A 25,974-nucleotide genomic window follows, 5' to 3' on the forward strand; every position below is an offset into this window, starting at 1 on the left:
ATATAAAACAAATAAATGTTTCCACTATCACAGGATTTTTTTGGACTGCGACCCCCGCAAAAAACAAGTAATTATCATTGTAATTATATTATCGATATTAAGCAAGTACTTTGATCGGATCTATACTCCATTCTTCCACAAATTTTCTTAATTCACTGCTTTCCTGCACAGATAGTGCCCGCCATGCCCCCCTTCTCCCTCTCACCCAGTGCCCTCTGTTACTCACTGAGTCTATGACTGAGTGAATGACTGACATACACATTTTTTAGCCCCTTGCTCTACCTGTCCATTCTCATCACCTACTGCCTGCTTTGCAGAGAAAAGGGCAAGGGGAGACCAAAATAGCAGCCAGATTGATCCGCCCATCTCTACCAGAAGCTAAAAACAACAGAGGCAAACAGGAAGCACAATAGCACAATGAAGTGTGGACTTTTAGAGTGGTCCGTTACTGCGGCAACACCACAAAATTATTTTAACACATGTAGAAAAGCTCCCCCGACTGAGAACAACAATCTACAACCCAAAATGTAAACATGTAATTAATCCTGAAAGAAAACCTGCTAGTCCATTATCACTATGGCAACAGAGCTGCTTTCTTGAAGCAGAGTGCCAAAAATTGGGAATAAAAGCCAAATAACATTATCTGCATTATTGCCTTTATTTTCAAAATATTGTGCTCTTGAAGGTGTTTTAGTTGTCTTTTGACATTGTTATAAGGTGTTTGTTTTCATTACGCTGCTTTGTTTTAATTTGTCTCTCTTGACTTTTGTATTCAAACAGGTTGAATAGAAATGTTTATTGGAATTGTTGTACCATGTTAAAGTTTGCGTTGCAGTTATTTAATAAAAATAGAAAATAAAAGGGATGTCAAAATTGTTTTGGCTCTGGGTCCTAATCCAGACTTTCTGTTCTCAGGCAAGCCGGATAAGAAGAGCAATGTAAACTTAAAATTTAGCTTACCGTAGTTTTTTCAGAATTATGATTTTTTTTTTCATAGTCATGGATGATAAGGGATCGTATTCTAAGCATAACACATTCATTCGCAAACAATATAAAAACAAAATTTGTTGCATTGAAGGTATTACAGTACCTGGTTTATTTCAATAATTGAGTGAATGCAGTTTTACACCTGAACCAACTCACCAAGCTATACAAACTAAAGTGGGGACTATAGAAAAATATGTTTCTTGCCTTATTTTCGTACTGGTTTAAAATGAATAAGAAAAAGACAAATAAAGTGTAAGCAAAGTGTGTACAATAGGATTAGACTACATCAGATAAAACTACTAATCTCGACCTACTAAAAAAAGAGTTTATCCTTCACTGTTCCCTAGCGGCTACAGGGAACATTTGGTTTGCACACTATATATATATATATATATATATATATATATATATATATATATATATATATATATATATATATGTATAAATAATTATAATAGAAATTACTTAGAGACTAATTTCTTTTTATGGCATACACAGAAATTTACGGCGGGTCGGACAATTATCAAATCATTGCATGCGTGATTATAAACTCACTCTCTTAAGGGGTTCAAATAATTAACTATGATTCGAAGCAAAAACTATCGGTATGGGATCAAAATTGATTGATACCACCTGGCGTTAGACTGGATCTGATCAATACCAAAATTCCAAGTATTGTCCACCCCAACCTTCAAGTGACTTTTTGAATCCTGCAGGAAAAAACAAAGACAGAACAAAGAAAGGCCAAGTTCCACGGGAAAAATTTATTTATCAATATGCAGTACTTTCCAAACTGGCAAGATATTTGACGCTCCATTGTAGCTGGTGCTGATAGGTTACGCTGAGAAGCGGCAAAAACAACAAAATAAACGACTGAAACCGGATAATAAAACTCGACAAAAATGATTCAAACATAGGGAAACATTTTTAAACAGCTTTTGCTTATACATGCACACTGAAAAAAAATAATAATAACACTGTGGCTTGGAACAATGGCAGAAATCACCCTCTTGGCGAGCAACATCCACGTGCTAAATTGGAAGTATGACAGGGGGCCGAGGGAGGTGGCGGCAGAGAAAAAGTGAAACAAAGGACAGCCCAGAGATAATGAGTAGTGGAAAGCGGATGATTTATTGGAGAGCGGTCACGCTGTCATACATGGCCTCTTTTCTTTTCCCTCATCGCACCTTTGTGTGGGTGCCTGTGTAAAAGTGTGCACTTGTTTTGTTCTTAGAATTGGATGCGGAAGTATAGGTAGCTACAAATGAGTGGATTTGACACCATTATGCGTTTGCGGGGTTATGTCTGAAACATGGGCTATGTTCACACTGCAGCTCGATTTTGATTCCCTTTCCACTTGTTTCAGGCCTGAAATGAGGGGACGACTGATCGGCACTCTTGAACTAGTATAATATTTGACACATGATGCATAACCTATGTGACAAGATTAGTGATTCAGGGACACTGTGAAATTGTTGTTGAGTGCCGATACTGCCATAGGTAGAAATTAATGTATAAAAACATAAATACCTACAGATCCATCCCATCAAGGACGTAGGTTTGGTTTTGGTATTAGTGCGGAAATTGCCATTTTTCGATCACATAACATTGGTTGGCACAAAACATAGAGGGACACCCATGCAAAATCTACCCCCTTGTATGCCATATAAATCAATGAATACATAAATAAATCACATAATACCTAAATAAATGTCATAGATGCAATGTATTCATTTATTTATGCATTTTGTCATTTATTTTGCATTGCCCTCAGGGCAATATTTTTTCTTTATCAAACAATCGACTGTGTTTAAAATATAGCACAAGGCTAAACACTGAAGTCATTTCATTAGGAAGTGTTCTACATAAATGTTTTGTGTTTATTTGAGTTTTAGATTAAAAACATAATGAAAAATAATAGTACGTCCGTTCAGGTTCTGCAAGATCGAGGTAAACAGAAGCCTCACGCTGACAGTCTCATGACAAATCTATCTCTAATCATGTTGGCATGTTAAAAATACAATGCTATAATTTTCTTAAAATGTGTATTTGATGTCTAACTACATTTTGTTTGGGGTCAGACCGATGTTAAGTCTATCCACTTGATTTTTGCCTAAATAACCGGCCCCCTTTTGTCACAGTCCTTCTTTGGTGGTTTAACTCTGTGTCCTATAGATGACGCTACAGATTTATTTTGGTATTAATTTCGTCGTGTATTTTGTTGTGCACAGTGAAACCTCGTGTATGCCAAAAACGCTTTGATATGCAAAATCTGTGAAGCAGAAAAGTATTATTCAATGTAATGCTCTATTATACACTGAATCCATAGAACAAACCATTTTAAAGGCCAAGCAATCGTTTAACAAATGAAACTATTGTATACTGCAACTGAAAATATTTACATTTATTTTCTTAGCAAAACCTTTTCTTGGAGTGATTCTTAAGACAATCAAAATGCAGAACGCAATGCATGAAGAAAACTCGTAAAGCAGGCAGACCGTGAAAGACGAACTGCGATATAGCGAGGGATAACTGCACTTTCTCAGGTATTTTGTCGTGTTTTTTTAATTCATTTATTTGGTCGTCTATTTTGTAGTGTATATTGTCACAACAATAGGCAGTGGGACCTGCTCCCTCATTTGAATAAAGTTTTGTTTTTACAAAATGCATGTCTAAATAAGTACAAAAATAATGACACAATGCATTATTTATATATATTAAGGTATTACATGGCTTATTTATGTGTTCATTTATGTATGTGGCATGTGTTGGTGAAAATGTATAGGATTGGTTCTCCATATCCATCGAGGTATGGCGTCATCATCGCATAATGTCACCAAGTGCTTGACAAGCAAGTTTCTTGCAAATATGCGAGGCTCATTCCGCTTTGCTATTCAAGTGTCAGTACAATAAAACTGCTGCGCAGTTTGCTTCCCTCAGACTTACAATGGAATGACATTTAGTGCCACGGTGTCACTGCAGGAAAGGAATGTTAGCTGCAAACATTTTTTAAAAAAATGTCATTAAATAAGTTTGATCAAACTTTTTAATTAAAAGAATATCTATTATATACATACGAGTAAGATTATTCATCGAGGCCTCTACCATGTATTGGTGTAAAATAAAAATGTAATTGTATTGCCGGTTTTCTTCAATGAATTGCAGCTCAAAGTGCTTTTCAAAAACATATAGTTAGCAGAGTATTAATTCAATTATGAATGGGTATGTCAAAAACAAATACACATAAATAAAATTAAACATAACTTAAAATTAAAGTTCAAACGATATTGTTTGTATTTAGTAAATATAACATTTAATGAAGTTCAAAATATGCCAGTTTAAGCCATTGGATTTATATATTTTTTTACTGTGGGAATATTACTTTAGGAATTACAAATGATGTGGTTATATGTTGTATGTCATTTTGATGAGGTCTGGAGGGACATTTTGGATTATTTAGCAAAAATAAAATGGTGCGTTTTGGTCACTTTGAATCTCTGTAGTTTGTACAGTAATCTTCCTTGTACTTTTTAGCACTCCTTTTCAGTTGCAACACAATACAGCGACATCTTGTGGCCAAATGTGCACAGTGTCCCTTTAATAAAATCTGTCTACTGTTGCGTTTGATCTAATATAAAGAACCAATGCATGTGGGCCGGCCACCAAAAGACCTCAGGTAGAATTTTGCAAATTAAGATCATTCTAGTACTGACACCTGTAATATGAGATGATTGGGTAGCTTCTGCACCAATTGTAGGGTTGGGTAGGGTTACTTTAACTGGATTACTTTCAATTACTTTTGGATTACTCCAATACCAAATATGCTAATAAAAGACAAAAGAAACTAAATATGAATAAAATTATGACTCACAACACTTGGTAAGCTTTCTCTCCTGGCTTTGATCTCTTTGATCTCCGGCAAAACTAACATAAAATGCGATAGAAGCAAAATTAAAATAAATCCAAACAGCTTGCCAACATCATTTTTGCCGTTCCATGTATTCCATTACTCCCCAAGCCTGCACAAAATGTAGTCACTTTATTCATATTTAGTTTCTTTTGTCTTTTATTAGCATATTTGGTATTGGAATAATCCAATTTGGTGAACGTGCAGTGTAACACCGTTTTCCACCAGCAACAATTCTCACACACATTTATAGTATTTTTTTTTCATGTGGAAAAAAAATCGAGTATAGGGTATAATAAAAAAATGAGAAAACAATGTCAAAATCTTGCTGTGCAGTGTGAACTCTTGATATGAGGAAGACAATGTAATCTGTTCTTGGATTGAGCTTGCTCAATATCAGAGCATTTGTTTACATGTTGGGAATAGTTAAATTGAGATCAGAATTTAGATTTTTGTATCAATCCGAATAATACGACCAAACAAGAGTAAACCCAATAGAAAATGGCATTAAACCCGAAGCACAAGTGGCCTCATTACGCAAATAGACATCGTTTCCACATTTAACTTTCGACATTAAATAAAAGATGACTTGATGTGTGTCACTAACCACAATCAATGAGGCACCGTTGTTGTTTCCTCCTCGCTCCAAAAGTATGCTTTGTTGTCTCATGCTTACAAGCTGTGCTTGTAAATCACTTGTCAGAAGCTTCTATCAGCAATTCATATGTAATAATACAAATGCGGCATTTTCACAGTGGCCACAGAAAATAAAAGAAAAATTTCACAACCAATTCACGTGACGCTTGTTAAGTGAGTGAGCCAGGGTTAGTGTGTATCATTTGTATCTGTATTACAAGAACAAAGTTCATTGTGGAAAATCGGACGACGGACGTACAAACTCTACCTTACTGGTCAGACTATAAGCAGGCCGAATAAGAGCATATTCGAATGCCAGCTTGTGTTTGTATGGCCCACTCAAAATTATATCAGTATTATTCAGATTTCAATCCAACCATCCCTTGCATGTAAGCGGACTGACAACATAAGTTTGTCCATTGGCTATGTCAAAACTCTGAACCCTTGTTTTTAGCACCAATTGTGCTAACAAAGACAATATTGGACACTGCAACATAAGACACCTCTGTAATAATAACTTTTACTTTGAAAGAAATGAAAATAGACATATTGCCAACTGAGACAAGAGGGAGTCATACAAAACACTTTAAAAAGACAGCTATATACAAATATCCTCCATTACAAAATTCTAGTTTTATTTCTTTTCTTTTTTTTTTACTTATAAGCAGTGTTCAGGTGAAATTACATATTAAATCGGGCTTGACGAATATATTTACATTTCTGACTTGACGTCTCACCCCCAATTTCCATAACATTAAGTGGTCACGATCATGGATGAAGATGAAAGATGGTTTGTGGTGAAGTGGTAATGACTCCCTTGGCAGGCGAAGGTGGGGGCAACGCTGATCCGAAAGCAAAATATTTAATGTCAATGTTTTTTGCAGAGGAATGAGCGCTGAGTTGAAATGCAGGGCCACAAAAGCCCGGGCAGCTGTTTAGGTTATTAACTCGGAAGTTAACGACACGCAAGGGTCTTTCCCGAGCTTCTAGAGAACGTCTGACTTTTAACTCAGCGGCTAACGTCCGTGGATGTGGCGGTGGATGATAGCTGCTTCTGACGGTGAGTAAACACCGAGCGGCATTCTGACCTGGAGATCAACCCCGGACCCGTCATTCCTAATACGTCTGTGCATGCAGGAGTGTGCCTGCTAGCATGCAGAGAAAGACTGTCCTACCCTCCCACAAGATGTTTCAAGAGACTGCTTCCTGATTTTGCAGACAGTCGTTAAGGAGCATTTGCACTACAGTTTAAAAGTTGTGGATCACCCAAACAATTTTGTTTTCCATAAAAATGTAACACTTTAATGCATCAAACGAGTTGTCCAATGTCTGTTCTTTTGCCCATATCTATCTCTTTGTTTTGTTTGCTAGTCCCAGAAAAATCTTTTTCTTGAAACCCAGCTGCTAGTTGAGGACTTACAAGATGTCCGTTTCTCAAACTAGAGACTCTCATGTACTACCTGTTGTATTTCTTCTCTGGTCAGAGCCTGTTTGTGCTGCTCTCCAAAGGTAGTACTACACACCATTTTAGAAGATCTTCAGTTTTCTCGGCAATTTGTCGTATGGAATAGTGATTTCTTAGAACAACAAGTCTCTTTTTTGGTATTCCTGAAAGTTAAACCACAAATGTGATGCTCCAGATACTCGACTAGATCGAAGGAAGGTCAGTTGTATTGCGAATAAAACCAGCTATACTGTTTTCAACTGTGCTGACATCTTTGCACAAGGGTTGTCAATCTTCTATTAGCTTTCTGACTCCTTTAGCAAACTTAATGTACTATTAGAACAATAGAGTGCTGCTTGCTGAAAATGGGCCACCATACACCTATGTAGCTATTGCATTAAGAACAAGACATTTGCAGCTAAATTTTACGTGCACCACGTTAACAGAGCACACGGTGTATTTCTGATTCGTTTTATTTTATCTTCATTGAAAAAACATGTTTTTTCTTGTAAAAATATGAAAATATTCAAGCGACCCAAAACTTTTCAACAGTAGTGAACTTCCTGTCACAAAACAGGTCGGCTAGACCTCAAAATCATTGAAACGCACACACACATGCACAAACTCTCAGCCACAGACTGCAAATATAAGCAATTAGCTCCTACACCACATGTGCGCCACAGCTGCAGTATGCACAAACACAAGCTTCTGGTGCTGCTGATAAAATGGGTTGCGGTATCCTCGCACCTGAATAGTGGAAGTTTATGCACAACTTTTTCCTCCCCCTAATTGACACCAGAACCGGAGCTATCCAGTAAAAAGGAAAACTACTACCCTGGCACATTGACGCCGACTCACCAGGACATTTATTTCCCTCCTCGGCTGGTCAATGTGGACTCAAAGATGGCACATTTTCGTGTGAACTTCATGACTCGTCTCGAGATGGCAGCTGATTGGCATTGGGCAATGGTGAAGCCATCTGTGGTTACCCATTCAACATATATATAAAGGAACCCAACAATGTAGGCCAGCCTCTCCTTAACCTAAATTGCCTACTTGTCCTGTTGCAATTAAAAACTATAGCAAACACATTGCAACATGTCCGTTGTCTGGGAAAAAAAATCTTCCACACTCACCAGAGATATGGTATCTTCAAATAGGTCCACATAGGGGAAGAATGTTGTGTTTTCTTAAAGCTTTTGATACAGCAAAGGTGTCAAACTCAAGGCCTGGAAATCCTACCAGGTTCACAACAGCAATATAATTTGACCCGTGAAAGCATGTTTGTCAACTAAAATGATATCCATAAAACTTTGAACAACTTTTTCAATTCTCTTACGATGGTTCTCTTAAAAGTTGGATTTAGCTTAAAGGTTATTAAAAAGGTTTAGAGCCTTAACTGAAAAATAAGTGAAACTTAAAAGCTTCAACTCAATTGTTCAAACACCTGTAAAACTTTAACACAAGTGATAAAGCCGTTTGAATTCTTTACCCAGAGTGTTAAACAGCTTTAAAGCTTTAACACTAAAGGTAAAGGAGTTTTAAAGTTTTAACTGAAGAGTCACAGCAGCTTAACGCTTTAACTCAAGAGTTAAAGATGCTTTGTAACATTAACTCAAAAATTAAAACAGATATGAAGCATTAACTCTGAATTTAAAGCTTTAAACCTTCAACTCTGACAGCACCATTTAGTTTTGCATGGTTTATATTACCTTTTTACTGTAAGATAAACAAATATTCCAATTCTAATAATACATTTCTATCGATAAATTGTGCTTTTAAAACTGTGGATCTATGAATTTGTTTTTACTGGAAGCGCTCTGCAGTTGTTTGAAAACATTTTTGCAGGGAATGATCTTACATTTCCAAAAATTAAGTCAATGTTAGGTATCGATATTTCTAGCCCATTTGTCTCTGCATAGGCAAAAAATGCATAATTAGGTAAAAAAAAACTTAAATCACACAAGCATGAAGAAGCATTTTTGTAACTCATGATTCAATCTAGGTGAATTATTAAAAAAACTGTGCAGAAGATGTTGCAAAGAATGTTTTCAAAAGAACATGATGCATGCTTTTTACCCAAAGGAATTTGGTTTATTTATGGCACAAAGGAAGGTAATGCTTGTTTCAGCATCTGTGAAATCACAAATGTATTTTTCCATAAATTGGTAGCTCCTAGGTATATAGCAGAGGAACTATTAACCTATTTAAAAACTTTTACTTTTAGTCATAAAGTTTGTGACTGTAATTATTTTGTAGGGCTTCTGTTCATAGTGTATGATTTCTCTTGGACATTGTTTCCCACGATGCCACAGAGTTTGCACAATGGCAAGTCGATTGCACAGGGCATTGTGGAAGAGAATTCTCATGTTTTAGCCTCTAGCCAACAAGTTCATTCAAACATAATTGTAAAGGTTTAAATACAGTTTCATGTAAGCTGAAAATGCTGACTACACATTTTTATTTCCACACAGTTTTAGAATATTCAACATTTATTTGATTTAACTGACATTTCACTGCTTAATACAAAGTAGCTTGTTACAAAATCGAGTTTGACACCCGTGCAATACAAAAACTCACTGTTTTAAGTCCGCAAGCAAGTAGGTCCTTCTAGGTGCAAGGTCTGGACATGCCCAAACAAGCACACACACATTCACACGTAGCACACCCCCTAAAATACACACGCGTAGGTCATAAATACCAGAGTAATGACAAGGGAGTATAATGGAAAAAAAGACACACGCCTTGATTCCAATAGTGCGGGTTTCGAGCGTAATGGATGACATGAGTGGTGCCGCGATGAGTAATAATTATGATCATCTATTCAACTCTATACATTGTGCACTTGTAGGAAAAGTCTAACAAAATACAACTGCTTTGTGAACTAAATCAGGGAAGTCCTTCTTCAAAAATAGTAAGGCAAAGATCCGAGGTGCGAAGGGAGAGGAACACTGTGTCTGATACCTGAGCTATCTGGAGAGTGTCCCGGCCCCGAGCCCTCTTTGACACAAAGGTCCATGCCAGAGGTAAGATCTTAAGCCCAAGCCCGAGTCCGACCCACGTTTCGGCCCTAAAATGTCAATCATGACGTTTGGGTCCGGCTTCTTTTTTGCTGATTTTTTTATTCATCACAGTGCGCTGAGGCGCTTTAAAGCCGTGAGTAGTTTTGCCCACAAGAGAATGTGGTCGGCAAAAAAACAGAAGTCGCTTTATACCAACACATACTGTGTTAAACTCTCAGAGAACGCCTTCCTTTCTCTGTCTATTATCCGCACGTCATTTTTCTGCTTTGTCTCTCTGCAACTCTCGGTCTTTCTCTTCAAGTGCCACGCTAGATTCCTAAGGATGTGTTCCTTGCTGTTGTTTATGGCCTAAATTTCAATCGGTCAAAATGAAGGATGGCCTCAAAATGTCCCCGTCAACTCCTGAAAAAAAATCGTCAAAGATGGAAAATTGACTATTAACTTAACTTAGCGAGTTTGTCGGGCTCGGGCTGCGTCAGGCTGGGTCAGGCTTTAATACCCGTGGGCCTGGGTTGGGTCGGGCTGGATTTTTTTAGGCCTGATCTTACCTCTGGTGCACGCCCGCACACACATTTAACCTCTTGAATTGTGTGCACGGTTTATGTGTACTAGCGCCAGGGAGCCAGTTAGGGTTACATCCGGTGAGAGCAAACCAGAAAGTTCCATCCATTGACTGGCCCCAGCTAACCCTCACCCCCGACGCCAAAGAAGAAGGGGTGCGGGGGTGCACAAGTTGGGGGGATGAAGGGAGTAGTATGGAAGGGCAGGGATTTCCAGAAAAGCAAAAGAATAACAACCCACAGAATAAACTTCTCTCTTGAGAGTCCAATCAGCGGATACTGGTCCGTGCGCATCTCTCCAGATTTGTGCAGCAGGCGGTGGAAAAATATATGGGCTTGAAGTAACAATCAAGTCCCCAAACACAAAGCGGAAGAGGGATCCGAATCGTCTCTGGCCTGCTCCCTCTGCTGAGTCAGTCAGACTTTGTAGTAGATGTTGGCGGGACTTTGAGGAGGCATCTCCTGAACGATGTAGACCGGGTGGCCATAGTCGCCGCTCACCTTCTCGTAGTGAGGGCAGTAGTTGTTCTCTGTCCGCAGCGGAATGATGATGTCGCTGGGCTCGGTGCCGGCCGTGCCTCCGGGCATCTTGGGATTGGAGAGCGTGCTGAGTGAGAGCGCCGAGGGCCGTGGCTGAGAATGCTTGTTCTTGCGGGCCCGTTTACGCATCTTGATGAGTAGAATGACCAAAAGAAGGATGAGCAGCAGGAAAATGACGCAGCCCGCCCCGATGGTCGAGAACAACGCCAGTTTAGAGCCTAGAATGCCGTCCGAATCGGCGGAGGAACCCGACTGGTCCTGGTTCATGGTGTCTGGGGGAAGGAAAGAGAACGATGTGTTATAAGTTTCACACCTTGACATTAAAATATGTCCTAGTTTTTTTGCACTGTCAGGTGCACCAGATTGTAAGGTGCACCACCAACAAACAGCAGGGTTCCCGCGGATCCTCGAAAAGTCGATTCGCAATTTAAAATTCAATACTATAAATTGCCATTAAAATGCAATTGACTAAATTCACAATACATTGTGTAAAACCTATTGCGACAACTTCGTTTATCTGGTGTATCTGATGATGAATCGGACTTTGCACTCTCACCACCGCGACCTGGATTTAACTCCCAATGTATATAGTAAAATAGTAATAATAATTCCAAAAATACCATAATATTTTGCGTAGTTAAGCACAAGTATAAATACTGTGTGCATTTCCAATTCTATCCACCGTATTTTGCAGTTCATAGGTTTACTAGACTTTTTTTAGGTTTACTGGGTTACAAAACTCAGAACTGCCCTAAGGGGAGTGAAAATCAAGGAACAGCAACATAATTGGCAGTGCTGACAACGATGTAGAGTGCATAATAATCGAAACAACAAAAAACAGTAAGCTAAAACAACTGTCTGTAATATTAGTCAAAATAGCGAACGACCCTGACAACCTAGCAAACGTTTTTGCAAGTGTCTGATAGTAAAAACAAACTAAAATATGTATTTATTATTCCCCCTTTTCAATATGAAATAAACAGAGAAATTATAAGCCTATTTCATTGCCCAATAAACAGAATAGCAAACACATGATTTACTTAACATATATTTTAAGAATATTTATTTTATTTTCCTGAGAATTGAGTTCAAAGTTAAAGTAAAATCTGATTTTATTGAACCTATTTATTTATTTTTTTATGTATGTTATTAGTTATTGTGCAAAGTAGAAGGGCCTTCTAATCATTTTAAAGAGATTTTGTGTAACCTTGCAAACTCACCAATACAAACAATGAAGCTTGCTTCGGTTAAAAGGAGTATTTAACTAAAACCTGGGAGTTTGTTTTTAGTGCATTAGGTCTCAAGTGGTCTGACTTCTGGAACTACAATTCCACCCTAATTGAAAGTCGCAACCTTAATCCAGATAAACATTTTCACTTTTTAAAGTTAGTGAATAAAATGATAGTGCAGGTAAAACCAGAGATAGTTAAATACATTCAAATTCACAAAAAATGACCAGCAAAATCAAAACAACTTTGAATAATAATAATATTCATTTAAATGCTCAATTAGCTGCATTTTTAAAGAAATACAAAACGCTCACTTAAGTGGCTTTGTATTCAAGATAATAAAATTCGTATCTCGTATATTCTTTGCTTGTTGTGTAAAAAAACGTAATCAGTTTTTTCTTTGGTGATAAATGATGGGTGTCAAATCACATTTGCAGGGAATTATCTCTATCTACTGTTAAAGTGTGTGTAAATGACCCTCGGTTATTTTGATCTTTTCTTCGAATACCAAGGCAATGCCCGCGACCCACTGAAAACGTGTTGGCGACCCACTTTTGGGTCCCGACACCCCAGTTGAGAAACACTGTTTTAGTGGACAGCAACATATTTTGACAAAATGAACGAGAATATGAAAACATCCGATTTGCATCCTGCATTTATTTTAAAAAAGGCATTTGTGGTTGTGGGTGGAAGGAATCTCAAACAGGAGGGGAACGGTGGTTGCAATTGGTGGTAGATTGTTACTGGACATGAGAAAGAATGATTGGCTCCTTTGGTGACTGAAATCTGAGAAGCAAATCTCTTTTCCATGCATGCATGCAGCTGCTGCCAAAGCCCCCCCAAAGCCCTTTCCAGCCGCACCGCCTCTTGCCGTCCACGAGCCTCAGCTCCAGCAACATGTCGAGGAGCCTAAGCGCCCAACATAATGACCGTGTCTGCACACTCCACCGGCCACTCTGCACTTAACCGTTGGCAGAGAGGCCGAACGCTGAGCCTTGCAGCTAATGACAAGAAAATGACACGACTGAAAGCGACCCATCCCTCGCCTTATCTGTGCAATCAGAGGCAGCAGGACTTTCATACATTCTACACACGGGTCTGTCAGAAATTTCATTTCAGAAATATCAGCCCTTCAAGCCACGGTGACAGTTCCTTCATTCCACCTTTCACCTGTTCACTTGACATAATCGCTGATCTAACAGAGGCAGACAGGTAAAAGCCCGAGTATTCGGAAAAGGGATATTCAGAAATCTTTTGATAGAGCATCTGAAGTCAAATATGCGATTATAAAAGTGGGGTGGCGTATGTTAGGAAAAAAAGGATGGAAAAAGATATACCATATTTATTTGTGTATAACGCACGCCCCCTAATTTTTGAAGAAAAATCGGGATAACATTTGGCTTTACTTTCTCTCAGCTCAAATTAAGATTTGTAGGTCACAAAAGGTTTTTTCGAGAACTATCACAATGGATTTTGAACCTGGATAGTGGTGGTGAGAACGCTAATTTTAAAGCATTAGACCACGAGGGTAATCGATGTCACAGGAAAAGGCATTTGATTTTATCTCACACTATTTATACCGCGCGTTGCTGAATACTTGGGGCCATGATTAAAATCCTTCATTGACACTGAATCCGAATTTAAAATACATTAAATAAATATATTATACATTTTATTTTAGTATTGTGCTCAAAGTTTACATTCTAACAAATTATTTAAATCACGGCCCCACAAAATAAACATCGTGGTACTGAGTAAGAATAGTGCGATATTGAAATAAAACCAAAGCCTTTTACTATGTCATCTATAAATCCAGGTTAAGATCTACCGTGATCCGTGTTCCAATTCATTTGCATCAAATGTTGAGCAAATTTGGTCAGAAATATTTCTCAAATTATCAATAATTGCTCAAATACAGCACCCAATTTTTTTGTTCTTTTCTGCTTACCAAAGAGTGCAAGTTATATATTAATAAATCCGGTATGTATATTTAGTGTTGGAACTAATGTGTTCCTTTGGAATTTGTTCATGGAACACAGTTACTTTTTTCAGTAACAAATACTCTAAGGTGTCATTTATAACATTCTGTAACTCCAGTGTCATTAATACATGGTGTGTTACTGCATTATTCCAGTCTTAATAAAACACTGATAATGAAATACCGTGTTTCTAGGATTGCTAATAACTTCTGCATTACTTACATTGTCACCTACAACCTTCGATCGGCATGTTTACATTTACTAAAAGTACAACTAAATACAGTTATAGTGGTGCTGTCTTAAGCTTAGAGTACAAGGAAGGTGAACTTCTCCTCATGCAGATATTCTCCTTATCGTATATACTCGCGTTTCAGCTGAATTTGCAATTACAAATAAAATACTGAAATCAGGGGGTCCGCTTATCGGGCATATTTGGTTGTGTGTAACCAGGAACGAATGATAAGCAGCGTGTGGGGAGGGAGTCGTGACTCATTTAGAGAGAACTAACCAACGGTAAATAAATGTGGCAAACGTAAGCCCAAAATATACGGTAAAAGTGTGCATGATTTTTTTCTTAATTTCTTTTTTTGTAAAATTATTTCTGTAATGGAAAAAACGTGTGGTTTGGTCACTATGAGTCCCTATAGATTGTAATACTCCTTGTGCCTTTTCACACTGTTTTCAGTAGCACTACACAATACATCAGCATCTAGTGGTCAAATAATGTACATTGTCCCTTAACGAGTTCAGCTTTTTTTTTCAAATAAAATAGGACATTTATACTTTTAAAGGCAAAATGATTTCATAGATAAAAAATGTAATAGTAAAAAAGGACAAATAATACATAAAATTAGCAAAATAATGCCTACACTTTTTCTTTTTAATCACGCCATTAAAAGGCCGTTATATTAACACTGCTAACACATGTATCTGCCATGAAATAAAATCCTACCATTTCACTCATTCTGATCAATTTTTTCTAGTTTTAGGACAGGTTTACCTTGTTTTTCTCATAAAATGAGGATATTTCTACTTTGAAAACGCAAAAGGATTTTTATAGGAAAACAAGTTAAATCATAAAAGATGGCTAACAATACGTAAAATTGGGAAAATAATTTGCCAGAGGATCAAATTGCTTTTTGCAGTGTAGTAATCAGTGTACGGTATCTTTGTTTTTCAGTAAAAGTTATGAGTCCAAAAATAGGTGACGAAGGTCATCTTGAAAGGACAGCATCTTATAAAAAGTGGTGGAGAAAAAAAGGGGGAAAAAAACCTCAGATGACTTTCAACCATCCCTATGTGTAATTTTAATTGCTGGTCTCATTAATTTAATAAACATAAACATTCACCAGACACACAAATGCAACTGCACAAGCTAATGAGCTCCAATAGAAATGTAAAAGGTAATGAGGTGTCTTTTTTCCCCCTCATTCGTTGGGACTCAATAAGATAATCAAACAATTAGGAACAACTAATTAGGCTCGGTTTAGTTGAGGTTTGTGTGGGCAAAATTGGCTGCAGACGGATGTAAAACAAGGTCTGATAAACAGCACTGTATATCTTGCCACTGATTCCATTTTGTACATGAAGTGGGCGAATACGCAAAGCGATCTATTTCATTCATGAAAAGTTATAAATCAAACCCGTGGCGAATTGCGCTGGCGCTGTCGACTTTTCCACTTGTGCGAAGATGTTGGAATTACTTGGCCACTAGTTGTCACTGTATTTTTTTGTGCAATCAAAAATGAGTGCTAACAATTACAAGGAAACATACTGTACAAATTAGGGAGACTCAAAGTGATCAAACCGAACAATTTTTCTTCTTAATTCCTCTGCCCAGCCTTTCAATAAGTTTTGGGTTTTGGGGGGACCCGTAGCAGCAAGAAAGCTGACAATTATATTTCTCACTTTATGTGAGGATCATCTTATTTAAAATGAATAGATATTTCTGGACCAATGAGTAATGAAAAAAATGCACATTTATTTGATAAATCATGTATTTTTGTTAAATATTTTAATCATTATTATTTTCCCTAACAAATGACATATTTACTACTAAGAGGTGCTGAATAATATACACTGTCTCTTTAAGTGACGCTCGAGTAGGATATGGACTTATTATTATCAAAAATTGCTTTTTTTCATATTAATTTTTAATGTTGTTTTTTTTATATATTATCAGATTTTATTTTGTCGAGGTAATTTTGTATAACGATTTATGAGAACAGTGGAATGTTTTTAACTGAGTTGTTCTTGTGGAAAACCAGATTTAGCCCAACCTCACCCAGGCCCCCAAGTCAATTTAGTTTGAGATCCCTGGCTTAGAGATTTTTTTGGGAAGGTTGTCAGTGTATTGTTACTTAGGAGAGAAGTTCAGTGTAGGTGTTAACTCACCCGGAACACGTTCAATTGGGACACGCCTACTTCTTGCACCCACAGCCTCGCATGAATAATGAGTTGGCGGGTCAGCTATGCAATAAGGGGGTTTCATCTGATCTTGGAAATAGCCGAAACAGTTTGGGCCCCACAAAAAGGACCCCAGGCTGAGGCCTACCCTTGATTTAAATTCTGATTTAATTGGAGCCAGTCATAAAAAGGTGTGATGTGATATAGCACCTTTCATAAAACTCCTTTCTACTTTGGTTTTCTTTGCATTTGGGCAATTTCAACAGCTGGAGATAATTGTCTTGAGCTTTACCGAAGCAGCTTTTGTGTGTGTGCGCCCGCTATATATATATATATATATATATTATATATATATATATATATATATATATATATATAATATATATATATATATATATCTCATCTCATCTCATCTCATTAGCCGTACCGCTTATCCTCATTAGGGTCGCGGGGGGCCGGAGCCCATCCCAGCCATATTGCTGACTTAACCAACTTTACATGAACAATCCATTGAATATCCCCTTTCTTTTACCACTGATACTTCTAATTTCATCACTAGAAACTTTTTTTGCACTTGCCATCAAACTACTAGCTCTATCCAAAGTGTGAAATTTTCTTTTTCACTACTTTTACTTTAGTTGCCAAAACAGGGGCAGTCTGTCAGCATGACAACACTAAGTGGCAGCTACCAACTTTTTTTGGGTCTCTGGAATGTAATTCAGTTTCAAGCAAGTGCAAGACAAAAATTCGATACATTCCTATTTTTATAAAACAAAAAAAAATTGATGATATTTTATAACATGAGGACACAGGTTATTTTGGTGGCCATTTTTATACTTATAAATGACACTGCGTTCTAATTCTAATAATGTAGTGAAATAAGGGAAAATGTTCTACTTTTAAGTAACAAGTTCATGTTTCAATGGCAGATAATTTCGTTCATTTTACGTGTGACTTTGGTTATTCTACAGGAATATATGGAATTCTAAAGTAAAGAGAGCGGCAAATATTTTTCTTGTCATTTTCGGATTTTTTTAAGATGGCATTTTCTGTAAAAATGAGGAAAAACTGTGTATAGACAATCAATTGTAAGTATTATTTTTCCAATTGTACTAAATAATAAGAAATTGCACAGGTACAATAAATAGATAAAAATGAATACAATATCATACTTAATTCATTTTTCATTGATTGATTGATTGATATTTTTCTCTCTGTTCATCCAAATAAAAAGTTAAAATTAATTGAAAATCATCAATTTCATGAAATAATTGAAGAAATAGGAAGAAAGGGCTGACTGGAAAAACCCAGAGATTATATTAGTCCCATCCCCTTGACGGTCAAAACCCTTTTCACACGAATTCATTCAGGAAACTACATTTTTCTGCCAAAGTAATGTGATGTAATTATAAAATGTAATAAAGAATCACATCTTATTATCAAAACTATTTCCATTTCAAATTCACGTAAACACAGTCACATGACATATTTTTTTATGAAAAAAGATTAAGAAATCAATTTATGCTTAATATGAAATCAGATTCTTACGATTTATTTCAAGAAACACTATTTTTAGTGAAACTACAATAATAATAAATAAAATGGAGTACATTCTTGGCCATGAGCTATATCAAGATAATTTTGCTCATTGTAAGCATTACATTCTTATTTAAGTAAATTGTGTAAGTTGTCAAACCAATAATCTAATTCTAATGATATTTTTTTAATATTTCCCAAATAAAGAAAGCAAAGAATATTGCAACTTTAACTTTATTGATTGTATTGTATTGGGAGTGTTTACCAGGGTTTCCAGGAATCTCTGGTCCCAATCGAGCCTGGTCAGGAGGATTTGGACTGGACTCCGGTATGGCGTTATCTTGCGGATCCTCTGGCACTGCGGGGTTGACCGCGTTTGGAACTGTGGGAAACGAGAAAAACAAAAAACAAGTCAGCATTTGGCAGTGCAAGTACAATCCCATTTCTCGTCGCCAAGAGAGAGGAATGGTTCGTTTTATCTTTTGATATATCTGCCTTGTTTCGACAAGGCTATCTTTGCACGTGCTGCGAGCGTCACGATGAAAGAACAGAAAGAGGAAGGACGAGACAGTGCAATCCCCCGTCCTGTCGTAAAAAACTGAGCTCACATCTACATCAGCAGACGCTTCTAACACCGAGACACCGGCGCAAACCTCAACTCTACTTACAATACACTTAGGCGCAGCAGAATGAGGGTGAAGTAGTTATATATTAACTTTTTATTGCTTTACATTATTCATCGCGTTAAAAGGCCGTAATATGTCTTATTTATTGCACAGGCTTTAACTGGACCTGAAAAGAGGCACACTTTTGAGCAAGGAGGGCAGGGTGAGATGAACAGCAAAAGGGGGGGTTGGTTAATACTGAGGGGAACGTGAGGGAAACAGATACCGAATTTTCCACACTAAATGGCGCACAGGGTCATAAGAAGCACTCCCTAAAAAAATGCCTTTTGTCGTACATACATTTCATTCATAAAGTACATTGGACTATACGGTGCCTTAATCTAAGACAACAGTCAGAGCTTCCAAATGTACCAGAGTATATCAATGCAGTGCCTTTAACCCATCAGAATGCACTATGCAAATCAGTGTCCATGTGTCATTTGTACCACTAGAGGTCTAGTGGTAAAGTGCCAGTGGTCTCATTGCCACTGCCCAGGCTTGATTCCTGCTGCCTCCAGTGTTTTGCAAAAGGAGGTTCGCATTATTGATATGATCAGTCATTGCATATTAATTGCCCAAATATGGTATCATCATAAAGCCTTGTGTTGTTAAGCATGCCTATAGTTACCGTATGCATTTCCAATCGTATCCGCCATATTCTGTGGTATATAAGTTGAACCGGGTTAAGAACTGCACTTCCAAATTTCCTCCCGATTTGGGGTTTTTAGGTGCACCCTACAGTCTGGAAAATACGGTAGTTTATCAGTCTGTCTGTAGTGATTTCAACTCGTGCACTTTGAAGTCTTTGTAAGGCGAGCGTAGGCAGGTCGGCCGTGTTTCTTTTACGAGGGCACGGGCGGCAGACGCTTGTAAACTATTATCCGGGACAGGCCGTGCGAGTTCCGCGCAAGCTACCATATCAGATGCTTTTGGTTTGTCCGGGTTTTTATCTGCTTGTGCCCCAGGCTTGCTCTGGGGATACGAGTGAGGACGAGTGTTTGTGAGCAAGCGACTCCCTTAAGGCAGGTTTTGCAAGCGTGTGAGCAATGGGGTGTGTATTATCTGTCCTCAGGAAACAAGAAAGGGGGGGAAATTATCATAATAATCAGTTCAGTGATGCCAGGCAATATAAAAATTCAAATAAATACGTGAATGTTCCTTTTTACTGATCTATTTTCCCACAATTTGAATGACATCGTTATTTTTGTGTATTGGACAACAGCTTTTACTTATACTCATTCCAGTGGTGGCAGAATGAACACCAACAGACCAAAGTAATAAAATATAATGCCTTCATGTGGTATCGAAACAAACAAGAACACCACTTTTAAGTAAAAAAAAAAATGTTTGATTTTCTTACCCAAGAAAACATTTTTCATTTCAAACAGCACAGGGAACTGCAAAAGGTCCTCTTCTGAGGTTTAGAAAAGAACATGTAGAAAAACTAGTGAAATTACCTAGCTGGCAGATTTCTTTGCGCGCATTAACATTTTTTACAATATATTTTAATGGAGATTTTTAGGAACTATCTTTGATTTTGCTCATTTAAAGTACAATATTTTAAAAAAATAATGTAATAAAATAAGATAAATAGCACTTACTACTTGTGATTTTTGTTTTATTGCCTTATTTTAGGGCCCGGTCACACAGCCGTTTGCGTCTGTATCGAGGCTGAATCACGGCCAGAAATTTCTGCCTGTGAAGCGGACGCTGTTGGACGCTTTGAGATCGCCATACAGACGAGATACAGCAGTGCTTTACACGCGGTCGGAAATTCACACGCGGTTGGCCGCGCGAAAAAGTTTTGCGCTGCTCAAAACTTTAGACCACGTGTTAACCGCGGGTGGCACACGAGGTAATGACGCGAAAATGACGTGGAACGACGTGCTATGGCCACGGCCAGGGCGTGTAAACTTCAGCAAAAAAAATAAAATAAACTTCATTCTAACCAAAATGTTTGGCTTTTATTTTTGCGAACGCACAACAAGTTTGTGGCAATTTTAAGAACGTGATTGTAACAAGTTGTAACAGTAACACTGTATATAAATCACTTTTGAGAACTGTTATGCACTCTACCGTAAAGCTTATTATGCAGAAATAAGCTTTATGGTAGAATGTATAACAGTTTCAATATGAGCGATTTGAATAGAAAAAGGCAAAATAAACACGTTACCTGCTCAAAAGTGATTTATATACGGCGTGCATTACCGTTCGATTACATTCACAACAAATACAAAGACGGAATGGTTTAAGTTGTATTACATTCCCAACAAATGCAAGACGAAGTGGTTTTGGTTATATGTTCGCCATTAAATTCCCTAAAAGTGATATAAAAGTGAGATGAAACGAGGTAAAAGTGGTTGCAGTAGCGAGGGGATGCAAATCTCGGCAAGGATGCATTTCTCGGCATAACGCCGGCTCGGCAGCTTTTATACCCGTGGTCCACACGAGAAAATGACGCGGAAATTACGCGATGAGGAAGCGGAACAGTCGCCGGCGTCTGTTTTGCGGGCATACCACCGATGAACAGCGGGTTGGCCAATTTTGCGCATTTTCCATCGCGGGCAACCACGGGCAAAAAAAACGCAAAATTTTACCCGCGATACAGACACAAACGGCTGTGTGACCGGGCCCTTACAAGAAAAGCAAGTTAAATATATATGGACTGATAAGATATACAGGCTAAAATTTGCGAAATAATCTGGTCGTGGAAGAAAAATGTATACATAAACTGTGAGAATTATTAACACTTCAGTGCATATATGTCATTAGCAGTTGTCATATTTGATTATACAAACAAAAGAGGCAGCACCAAAGGTGGTTATTTGAGTGGATTCAGTGTGTAAATGTCTCTTTTTTTATCTTTTACAACAGCTCTGTCCTATGTTTTTGAGCGATATAGTCTAACTTTCACAATAGCACTTGAAGGTAGCATAAAACATTCTAAAAACAAAAAAATTAGAAGCCAAGATCATTGCTACCTACACCACAGCAGCTTGCGATAGCAACCAGTTCTAGCCACCTAATATTATGCATAAATACGCTTCATATTGGTGAGACTTCAATAATCATGGTCCTCTGAGGAGGCATTAATGTTCTCCTGAAGAGATCACGAGAAGTCAATAATGGAGGAAAATACAGAGAACGTAAGCTAATTGTTTAGCTAGGAGGTAAATTTGTTGTAGACAAGTAAAGTAGCTATATTTTTATGACTCCAAATTAGTTGAAAATCAGTATGTGTGCAAAACATTAAAACTACTATTCCTTTTGTTAAACTAGTTACATTTACATAGCACGTTACGATATATAAATGTATATATACATATCCTTATCTCTTTTTGAGTATTGCGCGCTGATTATTTTCCCTAAAAAAAAATCAAAATTTGCATTACAGTATTTGCAAAAAGATTTATCATGTCGGATATAGCTGATCACAATTGCAAAACATTGAATGCAGCCACATCTCTTGACCATTTTTAGTAACAATACCCAAATTACTTGGACTGGAGGGTGAGAATAGGGGGAAAGAAACTGTCCGGGCAAGACAGTTGGCGACCCCGCTGCTACCACTACCTGCTGCTACCTGTCGCGCCTTTGTTTTGCCCCAATGTTTGTGTGTGTATGATCTGCAAAAATAATAATGAGGCAGAGAACCTGAGTGTATGCTAAATTGGACTGTATCGAAATCCTGCGTGTACGACATGACGTCGTACACCACAACAGTGCCACAAGGGCATACCATTGCACACCCCCCTCTCCCTTCAACATTTGTCTCTTACGAAAAACCATGAAACATAATTTTATACCGATTTTTAATACAAGTGTGCGCGCTAAACGTGAATAGATATAAACTGAAAATGTATCTCAGTATATCATGAACTATTGTATAAAATAGCTTATATCAAATGATATTTTTTCACAGTGCCCAGGTTCTTTAATTTTGCCAGCACCCAAACACCCTCCAACTATTAACACATTTGTCTTCCTAATGCTCGTACCAGCACTTTACCGGGAGCTTAGCGCTGGTGAGCGGTGCCGTGAGCCGGCGAGGATTGTCAATAATTGATGAGAGAAGACAGGAGTACGAGGTGGAAACATCGGCACATCACGCTCCATGCGAGGGGACATGCCGATCTGATTCACTCGCCCCAATACTGTCTGTTGCCCGCATGAGTGTGTGCATCCTGCTTCCGAGCGTGTTCTGACCCATTTTTCCGTGCGTAGCACTGACATTTCCCTTAGCTATAACAACGGCGACTACCTCAGCAGTGCCAAGGCGCCAAAAAGGAGGGGTTATTATGATGAAGTTGCATGAGTTAAAAGGTGACACGCGACGAGGTGAGTCAACAAAATTCGGCAGAGCTCTTGAAAAAGAGCCAGCTCATTCGGCTCCCAAAGAGCTCTTCAGATTGATTTAGTTGCTTTACTCAATAAATGACAAATTACTAATAACAGTATGCATAATATTACCTAATTATTAATTTAAAACATCTATTATACTGTACTACTAAGTTATAATAGCATTTACTTTTTCACTCTACAGGATCTCAAACAAAAAAATATCTAACTCAATTTTCTGAAGCCACCTGACCTTTAAATTCAAGCAAAACAGAATACCTGAAAAACACAAGACCTAACAAAATTTAAATGTTTACTTTTCAGTGAAAAGATAAACTATGAAATACGAGAATAAATTTGTTCCATATTAAAAAAAAAAGCTAATTGTAAGGCACAAAATGAAAATGAAAATATTTACAGATCTAAAATAAAGTAAATTATAAAATACAAAACTATTTTGATTTTTATATACTCAACAAGTTTAAAAGAGGTGTGTCTTTTAAGGTGTCCTTAAAAAAGATAAAAGTAGAATATTTCCTATATTTAGTATGTGTTGATAATGCATGAGTTGACGGTAGCGAGTAAAAAAGCTCAAAATTTATTACACCTCATATAAAGTCAAAAACATACAATCCCTGCAAAAATATGGATATTAACCAATCCACAGGAGAAACAAAATATGAAGGGAGGCTGTTGATTAGTGAGAAGTCATTCACTTCAAAGAGCTCATACAGCCGTTACTTTCGCCAACAACACATCATAACATATTTCCACCGAAAATAGAACCCGAGATTTGGACAGCTCCTCTTCTAAACGGCATTAAACACAAAGCTTTTGAAGGTGAAAAAAACACTTTGAGACACAAAATCATTTCATCCGGTATGATTCACCGGCACGGGGCTCGCCATTTTAAAAAAAACGATGTCCATATTGCACAAGGCGACGGGTCACTGAATTGCGGCCTGGACAGAAAAATGCAAAAGAAAGAGTAGTGGACATATGGGAAATTTGGCCACAGGAAGTGTTGGCTTGGAGATGCACACACAGAAGGAATGTGGATTAAACACAATGACATCTGGGGTCACAGCCAAGCACGGCTCCGCATTTTGGACTCCCACTTATATTCAATTATACAACACAATACAAAATACAGACGACACCAAGCTCATAAATTTTCCACAAGCCGGGGGAGGCAGATGACTGCCCCGCCTCGAGTCCATCTGCTTCTTCCTTCCTGTTTGAAAAAAAAAAGGACGTTTTGACTTGCGTTTGGCTTTTCTTAAAAATAGAAGTGTGGTTTCAAACCTTGGACCAAATCAAACACGCTCTGAGATAGCTCCTTGTTATGATTTGGCGGTGCCCGATCTTGGGAGAATTAAGTCGGATTTCGCAACGCTTTGTAATTAGACAAAAATGCCTTCTAGATGGGCTCTACTATTTTATTAAGGGATGCCTTTACGCTGACCCTTTAACCACTTGGATAGAAAATATAATGTGGAGCAGATGAAAGACATTCTTCTATGATTCAGGACTTATGGAGTATCTATGACGCCATATTTAAGTTCTATTTTTCTTTCATGGTGATAAAAAGGGAACAACCTCATCTACATTAAATGCAGCGTATGAAGAATTGTGAGCTGCCCTACAAACATTAACAACTCTGCTCGATTAAGAGTCAGACATAAAGCTACAATAAGTCGAATACAAATGATTTTTTAATGCTACACAGTAAATTTACCAGAGTTAAATATGCATAGTCAAAGTGTTTTTACTCCTGGACAGAGTCAAAGGGAACAGAATCACCTCCAACTAGAGTGACATAGGATTTACACTGTCACTCTCGCATATTCATTTTAGAGTTAATACAACAACAGCAGGAGTAAAACACCTTTTCAGAGTACAAAATAAATGACTCTTTAATGTTTAGAACACATTTGTCACTTGAATGTGTAAAAAGATAATTGACTCTTAAGAACTAAGCGCACTTTTTGTGGTTGCTTTCAACAAATAATTGTAAGTATGAAATCTATTGCGTTTACTTGAATTAAGATATTTGAATATGGAAAAGTTTTGTACAGAAGCTGTTAGCATGTCTTAGCTTAGCTTGAAATGTATCTTTATAGTTAGCAAGGTAGCGGGACTATTTTGTACTTTGTTTTTAGTTTTACGCAAAGTTTGAGTAATGGTCGAGGTCATTCTCCAAATAAACAGCAACTCAGCAAAAGAAGTCCGGTTATTCGGGACATCATTCACTTGCTGTCTAGCTAGCAAAAATGGGGATACTTCTCCCCGTGTGTGTGTGTGTGTGTGTGTGTGTGTGTGTGTGTGTGTGTGTGTGTGTGTGTGTGTGTGTGTGTGTGTGTGTGTGTGTGTGTGTGTGTGTGTGTGTGTGTGTGTGTGTGTGTGTGTGTGACTTATAGGTTCCAAAACTCCTGAACCGATTTTTGTGATAATTGACACAGTTGTACTTTTGTCCTCTACGGGTGTCTTTAGCTAGGTTTTAAGTCAAGGCACCCCCAATAAATACCAACTAAATCGATATACATCTGCTTTTGTGTGGTCTGCTATTGTGGGGGTCTTTAACGCTCTCTGACGGCAAAATCGGGTACTGCAGCTCCCGACCACAGATCATTCCAAGCAGCCGAATCCAATCTTTTATCAAACTAACATCTGCAAACATGCAAATGTTTTTTTCTGTATGTTTTAACAAAACACAACGCTAGC

The 25,974-nt window shown here is 37.7% G+C and overlaps 1 protein-coding gene across 1 annotated transcript in view; it reads right to left on the reverse strand.

Moving 5' to 3' along the window:
* Positions 1-1,732: 1,732 nt before the first annotated feature.
* efnb1 (ephrin-B1) overlaps positions 1,733-25,974 on the reverse strand; it is a 150,540-nt gene continuing 126,298 nt past the window's right edge. Inside the window, exons 4-5 of the mRNA XM_088344437.1 lie at positions 18,513-18,629; positions 1,733-11,369 (exon numbers count right to left, since the gene is read on the reverse strand). Coding sequence (XP_088200563.1) covers positions 10,975-11,369; positions 18,513-18,629 — 512 coding nt within the window. The 3' untranslated portion in view covers positions 1,733-10,974. The remainder of the gene's footprint in view (positions 11,370-18,512; positions 18,630-25,974) is intronic.

Source organism: Urocampus carinirostris, chromosome 9 (genome assembly GCF_059441175.1).
Source record: "Urocampus carinirostris isolate Australia breed hairy pipefish chromosome 9, RoL_Ucar_1.0, whole genome shotgun sequence".
Taxonomy (NCBI): domain Eukaryota; kingdom Metazoa; phylum Chordata; class Actinopteri; order Syngnathiformes; family Syngnathidae; genus Urocampus; species Urocampus carinirostris.